The 8,765-nt window shown below is 41.0% G+C and overlaps 1 protein-coding gene across 1 annotated transcript; it reads left to right on the forward strand.

Moving 5' to 3' along the window:
• The first annotated feature begins 767 nt into the window (after window positions 1-767).
• LOC123946628 (cationic amino acid transporter 3-like) lies at window positions 768-2,597 on the forward strand. The gene has a single exon (XM_046012220.1). It carries the CDS (start codon window positions 789-791, stop codon window positions 2,595-2,597), a length of 1,809 nt encoding a protein of 602 aa, XP_045868176.1. The 5' UTR covers window positions 768-788.
• Window positions 2,598-8,765: the final 6,168 nt, after the last annotated feature.

An 8,765-nucleotide genomic window follows, 5' to 3' on the forward strand; every position in this document is an offset into this window, starting at 1 on the left:
AGAGGCTTTAACCTACTGAGTCACCCAGGTGCCCCCCCGCATGTGAAATCTTGCACAATACACTCATACCCTGTTTTGTCTTACCACCTAATTAACTCAAGAAGGTATGTGACTCATGAAATCACATGGGATTGTTATCTGGTATGTAGAAAAGGAAAATGTTGACTCATTGAGTCACTCAACTTGAGTGACTCAGTTGGTTGAGACTCCTACACTTGGTATCAGCTCAGGACTTGATCCCAGAGTTGTAAGTTCAGGCCCCATGTAGGGCACCATGATGGGTATGGAGCCCACTGAAAAATAAATTAAAACAAAACAAAATAAAACAGAATGTCAGGAGGTATTTGGTATTTCTGTAGGGAAAGAAGAATTAGAGAATTAGGGAAAGAAGAATTAATCTTCTGTGGTGTTTTTTGGTGTCAGTTTCTGTGATATTGGGTTTCAAATATCATATTATATTCAGCCTTTGATTCTCAGTTGATTTGTTGAATACCATTGTTCAGTAAATATTTATTGTTTCCATAGCCATTCTGGAAGAATAACATGTACCAGAAGAATCTTGGAACACTGAAAAAAGAAAATAAAACAAAGTAAACATAAAAAATAACCAAAATAAAAAAAAAGAAGAAGAAATATGAAACAGCAGCTGTGAAGCCAGAGCAAAGCACCCTGGCAGTCCCCACCCAACTTGGCTTAACTCAGCCTCACTTAACCAGATCCAGCACGCTTGGCTGCCTGGGCTTGCTCCAGTTCCCTTATCCTTAGACTGTTCTTCAATTCCAGCTAGAATGCTGCGTCAGGCACTTCACAGGTTTCATCAAAAGCTGGTAAGCAGACGTCCACTGGAGAAAGAAGTGGACACGTTTAGATCTGGCATAAAACTGAACACTCTGGATTTAGTGGCCCTGGGTGTGGGCCGCACAGTGGGTGTTGGTGTGTACTTCCTAGCTAATGAGGTGGCCAGTAACCAAGCAGGACCATCCATTGTGATCTGCTTTTTGGTGGCAGGTCTAACATCACTGTTGGCTGGACTATGCTATGGGGAGTTTAGTGCCCACGTCCCCCATTCTGGCTCGGCATATCTCTACAGCTACATCACTGTAGGTGAATTCTGGGCTTTCATCACTGGCTGGAATCTCATCCTCTCCTTCATTGTTGATGAATTCGTTGTGGTCCAGGCCTGTATCTTAACTTTTGACATCTTTTTTGGGAACTGGCTCTCTGAGACCCAGCATGAGACCATCTTACAATATGTTCCTCAAGTCATTGCAGACAACCTACACTACTTTTTTGTCATCTTTTTGTTCTTGTTCATGGAACTGCAATATATAGGTCGGCTTGCATTCTTCAGAATTTTTGAATTGGTCACATTGATAAAACTTTTGATTCTCAGTTTTTTCATCATTTCTGGCTTCATTAAGGGGGACCTGCACAACTGGAAGCTCACAGAAGAGGACTATATACAGGTCAGACTCAATGGCACCTCTAGCTTGGGTCGTCTGGGCTCTGGAGGATTCATGCCTTTTGGCTTCCAGGGGATTCTCCGTGGATCAGCTTCCTGTTTCTATGCATTTATAGGTTTTAGCATTATTGTTACCAGAGTCAAAGAATCCCACAATCCCCAGCGTTCCATCCCCATGGGCATTGTGATTTCACTGCTCATCTGCTTTTTTGTGTATTTTGGTGTCTCTACAGCACTTACACTTCTGGTTCCTTACTACCAGCTTCGACCTGGGAGCGCCTTGCCTGAGGCATTTCTCCATGTTGGCTGGGCCCCTGCCTACTATGTTGTAGCTTTTACAATTTTCTTCAGTATTTTTGTCAGCACCTATTGGAGCTTTACAGTCCCCATACAGCGGGTGATAGCCATGATGGCAGAGGATGGCCTCCTGTTCCCTTTTCTTGCCAGTTTTGTTTTCAGAACATATTTCCGTGTCATTTTCACTGTGATCTTTACCATCATTGCAGCAATCATGTTATTCTACTTTAAACTCACTGATCTTTTGGACCTCAGGTCAGTTGGCACCCTAATATCTTATTCCTTGGTAGCTTTTTGTGTTCTCATCATAAGGTATCAGCCTGAAAGGAGGAAGGAGGAAAATGAAAAAGAGTTGCAAGAGGAGAATGGGGGAAATGAAGCACAGGTACAGGAGGAGACTGTACCTGCAGCAGAGAAGCTGACTCTACAAGAACTATTTTTTCCAAGCAGCCCCACCCCCACTCCACTCTCTGGCCAGGTTGTCTATGTTTGCTCCTCACTTCTTGTTCTGCTGATGACTCTCCTCTGCCTGGTGCTGGCCCACTGGCCAGGTCTGCTTTCTGGAGACCCAGTGCCGATCACAGCAGTTGTGCTGCTTCTGGTGCTCATCACTGGGATCACTGGGGTCATCTGGAGACAGCCACAGAGCTCCTCTCCCCTTCCCTTTAAGGTCCCTGCTCTGCCTCTCCTCCCACTCCTGAGCATCTTTGTGAATGTTTGCCTTATGATGCAGATGTCAGCTGGCACTTGGCTGAGATTTGGTGTCTGGATGCTGATTGGGTTTGCTATCTACTTCAGCTATGGGATTCAGCAAAGCCTGTCACTTAACCCTACTTAAGGGCCCAAACTCTAGACCTTGAGTTCAGCAGTACCAGTACGTATTTGGCTTGATATCATCACACCTGAATGCAGTCTGGTTCCCTACACAATACACAATAATCGGCAGTACTCCTGAGTCCATGGAAATATGGGCTCCTATGAAATATTTGTGGGGGAACACTAATAGAGCTTCATATTTATGGTACAGTAAGGATGTGTCTTTGTCCTCCCCCCCTTTTAAAAAAATTTTTCTATTCTTCAAGTTTGTCTATAGCTCCTACTGACTTTTTAAAAATTAGTATTAATAGAAAGTTGAAAAATGTGTTTTCTTTTCCTTTGGTTAAATATCCACTAGTAAAGGGGGTACCTTGCTGGCTCAGTCAGTAGAGTGTGACTCTTGCTTTCAGCTAGTGTGTTTTAGCTCCTCATTGGATGTAGAGATCACCTAAGAAATACCCAGTAGCAGAATTACTGGATTATATGGTAGCTCTGTTTTCAATTTTTTGAAGAATCTCCACACTGTTTTCCATAATGCCTGTACCAGTTGACATGGCTAGCAACAGTGCATGAAGATTCCTTTTTCTCCATATCTTTGGCAACACTTCTTATTCTTGTCTTTTTGATTTTAACCATCCTGACAGGTATAAAGTCACATCTGATTGTACTTTTTAATTTTTTTAATTTTTTCAGTGTTCCAAGATTCATAGTTTATGCATCACCCCCAGTACCCCATGCAATACATGCCCTCCTTAATACCCATCACTAGGCTCACCCAACCCCTCACCTCCCTCCCCTCCAAAACCTTCAGTTTGTTTCTCAGAGTCCACAGTCTCTCATGGTACATCTCCCCTCTGATTTCCCCCATCTCACTTCTCTCCATACCCCGATGTCCTCCATGTTATTCTTTATGCTTCACTAAGTGAAACCATATTATAATTGACTCTCTCTGTGTGACTTATTTCACTTAGCATAATCTCCTCCAGTCCTGTCCATGTTAATACAAAAATCAATGTACAGAAATCAGTTCCTTCCTATACACTAACAATGAAAATATAGAAAGGGAAATTAGAGTATTGATTCCATATACTTTAGCACCAAGAACCATGAGATACCTTGGAATAAACCTAACCAAAGAGGTAAAGGATCTGTACTTGACCAACTATGAACGCTCATGAAAAAAGTTGAAGAAGACACAAAAATATGGAAAAGCATTCCATGCCCATAGAACAGAAGAATAAACATTGTTAAAATATCTATACTGCCTAGAGCAGTCTATAATTTCAATGGCATCCTAATCAAAATTCCACCATCATTTTTCAAAGAGCTGGAACAAACAATCCTAAAATTTGTATGGAACTAGAATAGACCCCGAATTGCTAAAGAAATATTGAAAAAGAAAATACAACTGGGGTCATTATGTTGCCTGATTTCAAGTTTTACTACAAAGCTGTGATTGCACTTTTAAAAAGAGTTTGATAGGTTTATTTTTTTATGTTCAGTTAGCCAACATATAGTAATAATTTGTATTTCCCTGATGACTAGTAATACTAAGCATCTTTTCATGTGTCTGTTGGCTATCTGTATGTCTTCTTTGGAAAAATATCTATTCAAGTGGTCTGCCCACTTTTTAATTGGATTTTTGGTTTTTTGGTATTGAGTTGTTTAAGTTCTTTATGAATTTTGAGTATTATTACCTTATTGATATATTATTTGCAATTATCTTGTATTCAGTAGGTTGCCTTTTGTTGTTGTTATTTTTGGTTTTCTTTTCTGTACAAAAGCATTTTTGTTTCATGAATTTGAAAAGACATATGCACCCCTATGTTTATTGCAGCATTATTTCCAATAGCCAGGATATGGAGGCCACCCAAATGTGCATCAATAGATGAATGGATAAAGAAGATGTGGTCTATGTGTATATCCAATGGAATATTACTCAGCCATAAAGAAGAATGGAATCTTGCCACTTGTAATAACGTGGTGAACTGGGTGGGTATAACGCTAATTGAAGTATGTCAGCCTGAGAAAAACAAATGCCATATGTTTTCACTCTAATATAGAATTATAGAAATAAAAAAATTAAATTAAAAAAGAAAAAGAGAGACAAAGAGCAATACCAAATATAAAATAAATAAAATAAAATAACAAACCAAAACCACAATATCCTGGACCACTAAATAAAGGGAACAAACTCGTGGTTCCCAAATGAGAGATGGGTAGGGGAATGGGTGATTGAAATAAAGAGAATTAAGAGTACACTAATCTTGATGAGCACTGAGAAATATGTGGAATTACTGAATCATTGTATTGTACACCTGTGAGTAATACATCAATACATCAATGCAACATGTTCATTATACTTACATAAAAAAAAAAACTAAAAAAAAGACCAAAAAAAAAAGATGAAATATGGCCTTTGCACTTAAGAATCTTACATTTTAATATAAAGGATAAAGCATAGCTATAACACAAAGTAAAAAGTGTTGTCCTAAGTAACATACAAATAAAGAGTCTTGGGAATTCAGAGTGGTGGATGATCATTCATGGCTGGCACAGGGATGAAGGTTGATGGTGAAATCAGAAAAGACTTTGTAGATGAATGGCTTATGAGTTGGCTCTCCAGGGATGGGATTTGCTACACATGGGTGGCAGGGAGAAGCCGTAGGCAGAAAGAACAACACCAGGAAAGCATAGGAAAAGGAAGTCATGTACCGATCACACTGAGCAGACTGCATAGCTTGAGACTTGAGGGGACAACAGAGCATGCTCAGGTGAATTTGAGCCAGAGCTCTCACTTGGACACAAAACACTTTGACTTTGAACCCACTGCCCATGCTGAAAATCCCTCAGTTGGAATTTCTCTTAGCAAAATCTTCTTTTTTGGACTTTAAAGTTTCTTTATTGCTGTCTGCTTTGGTTCACCTGCTCAGAAAGTGCACAGCTGAGAGCCACATGTCCTGGGTTCTCTTCCTGTTTCCACCAGAAAGTAACACTATGACCTTGAACAAGGGGCTCAGTTTCTTCTTTGCTCTGCTTATTTATGTGTACCAGGAGAGGTCACATCTGGTCATTCCTCAAGTTCCATTTCCTTAAAAAATTCTAGGATTTCCTCTGTTTCTTCTGTCCTTTTATCCTCTTAACTAGGTCTCTGTACTGCACATGATCTGAACCTGAATCCTGTCTACATTTCGCTATAACACATTGTTGGAGCTGTAGAGGTCCAATATATAACACTCCATTTCCCCCTCCTGTGTTTGGAACCTATTGATAATCATGACATAGAGATAGATGATTAAACTATCAGCTGTAGATCTGAAGCCTGCTTGGTTTGCTAATCCTGATTAGCAATGGACTAATCTGTTTAAATTAGACATATTTACTCCTCATCACATGTAATGTTGAGTGTCCCTGGCCTACCACCACATGAGAGAGAGTCCTTTAATTAGGTTTTCTCCTGTATGAGCAGGTTGGATTGCATGTGTCCAGTGGGCAGGTTTGTTCTGGACAAAAAAAGGAAAACCAACAAAAGATGTTAACTGCGTATTCTTACATTTATGTCTTCACTTCATTAATCAAGGTCCCAGTGAGAGAGGGCCCTGTAGAGAGTGGCTAGAAATAGTACTCTGCTCAGTGGTGCTCAAACCTCAGGGGGTGACATGACACCTGGAGGGCTTGTGGAAGCAGATTGCTGGGTCCTGTCCCTAGGGTTTAGAATTCAGGGGGTCTAGGTGGGACCTAGAACTTGTATTTCTAACAAGTTCCAGGTGATGCTGATGCTGTTGTTCCAGGGACTACACTTGGAACACCAAAGCTCCAGCTGAAGGCTTTTCATGCATAAAGTTGAAGTGAGAGAAACAAAGGTGCCCTTTGTACACTCACATTCATTTAATGAAATATGTAGATTAAAATGCCATCATTAATGCTTTCTGGTGAACAAATCATAATGAATAATTTCACAATTATATGCATAACTAATGCTATGTACAATTTAAATATCTTACAATTTTATATGTCAACTGTACAATCATTCTGAAATTTAAAAAAAAAAAAAGCATACCACAGTTGTCTGTGTCTTTCTTTTCTTTTCTTTTCTTTTTTCTTTTTTTTTCCACTCCTACTTATAGACCATAGGTAACTAGCATATCCTGGTCACTCCTAGAGAGCATCAGCTTGGGTCCAGGTACACAATGAGCATTTGATAAACTCATGTTAAATTGAATTGAGCCTTACACATTTCACTGGTACAGAAAATTCTTTTTCCTTTCAGGCTAGTAGTGTGCTTCTCCTTTAAAGCTGTCTTCTGGGAGACTTCCTTGACACATATTTGTCCCCATTCAGAACTCTCTGTGCCCTATATCTAGAACTGTGCCTAGGCACCTGTAGTTTTGCCTTTGTACGGCTATGCCTGATTTCTGGTGTTTGTCTGTCTGTTCCACCCCTGTGAAGTCTTGCTCAGACCAAGAAGTAGGTTCTACATTTTCTCTAGATCCAACAGTAAGAATAGTGTTGTTCATTCAAAGAGCAATAGAGAAAATACAGCCCTGAGGCAAGAGAATGCCTGACACGACATCCTCTAGTCCTGCTCCATCTCTTCCCATGGGATGTGGGGAGGTGCTAGAAGGAGTGAAATCAATAACAGATCTGACCAGTTCTACCTGATTTCAGGGAATCCAAGAAGATGAGACTGGCTCCAGTGGGACACAATAGGCATCCTTCTTGATGCAATCAGATTTATGCTTTGGTATAGGAGGGCCAGTGTTTTTTCTATTGTATTAATGCATGGGGCCTGACCTGGGAGGGAGGGTGGGAGGGAAGGAGAGAAATACTTTCTTACTTGCTTAATTTCTCATCTTCCAAAAAGGAAGTGGGTGACTCAAGGGAAGCCTGCCAGAGGCAAGATTACCCATATACTTAACTACTCCTTTAGATGCCTCTTTAAGGGACTGTCACAAAAACTTTTTGACAAAGGAGGCAGCAAGATGGTGGAGGAGTAGGAGACTGAAATATCATCAGGTCCCATGAGTTCAGGTAGATAGTTATCAAACCATTCTGAACACCTGCAAACTCAACAGGAGATATAAGAGAAGGAGAGCAGCAATTCTAGGAACAGAAAATCGTCCACTTTTTCTAGAAAGTAGGATGTGTGGAGAAGTGAATCTGAAGTGACAGGAAGAGAGACTATGTGGAGAGAGGCCGGCTTCCGGCAAGTGATAGAGCAGTGGAGCACAAAATCAGTTTTTTTAGAATTCTGCTCCACTGAGGACATCACTCCACAAGCTAAGCAGGGGGGTGGAGCCCTCACAAGGACAGTGTGGTCTCAGGACCCACAGGGGCACAAAAAGGCCAGCAGTGTCTTAGAATGGTAGAGCGCCTAGGTATCAGAACAGGGAACCTGGCTACAGAGGCAGATCTGAGGAGGGGGCTCTCAGCTCAGGGTTACCTTAGACCATGATCCGAGGCACAGGTGGGCCACTACTCCTTGAGTAGTGGGAGACCCCTCCTTCCTCCACCAGGAGGAGTGGTGAAGGAGTGTGCTGCAGGAATCTGCTGGGTTTCGAGATTCCAAATGGGGCCATGCACCAGAGATAGAAATGCTCAGTCACAGACTGGGTGGCCCCAGAGTGTGGCTGGAGACCAGGATGTCAGGAGTGATTGACCCATTTTCTCTGAGGGCTCACTGAGGAGTGGGGCCCTGAGCTCTCAGTTCCTATAGGCCAGAGATTGGGAGGCTGCCATCTTCATTCTCCTCTTCCAAAGCTGTATGGAAAGCATTCAGGGAACAAAATCTGAGAGCAAACCGGAGCAGATTGCTTAGCCTGGTCCCTGGCAAAGACAGTGCACTTCTGCCTTGGGCAAAGACATTTGAGATCACTGCAACAGGCCCCTCCCCCAGAAGATCAGCAAAAACATCCAACAAAGACCAAGTACACTAATCAATGAGAACTGTGAAATTCCAGAGCTAGGGGAAAGCAACACATAGAATTCATGACATTTTTCCCCAGGATACTTTGTCTTTTAAAGTTAAATTAATTCAATTTTTATTTTTTTATTTTTTATTTTTTTCTTATTCTACTTTTTTAAAAATTTCCTCTCCTATGTTAACATTTTAAACTATTTTATATTATCAATAAACGTTTTAAAAAATCTTTTTAAATTTTCATTCTTATACACATATTTTATCCTTTCA

This window comes from Meles meles, chromosome 7 (genome assembly GCF_922984935.1).
Source record: "Meles meles chromosome 7, mMelMel3.1 paternal haplotype, whole genome shotgun sequence".
NCBI lineage: Eukaryota > Metazoa > Chordata > Mammalia > Carnivora > Mustelidae > Meles > Meles meles.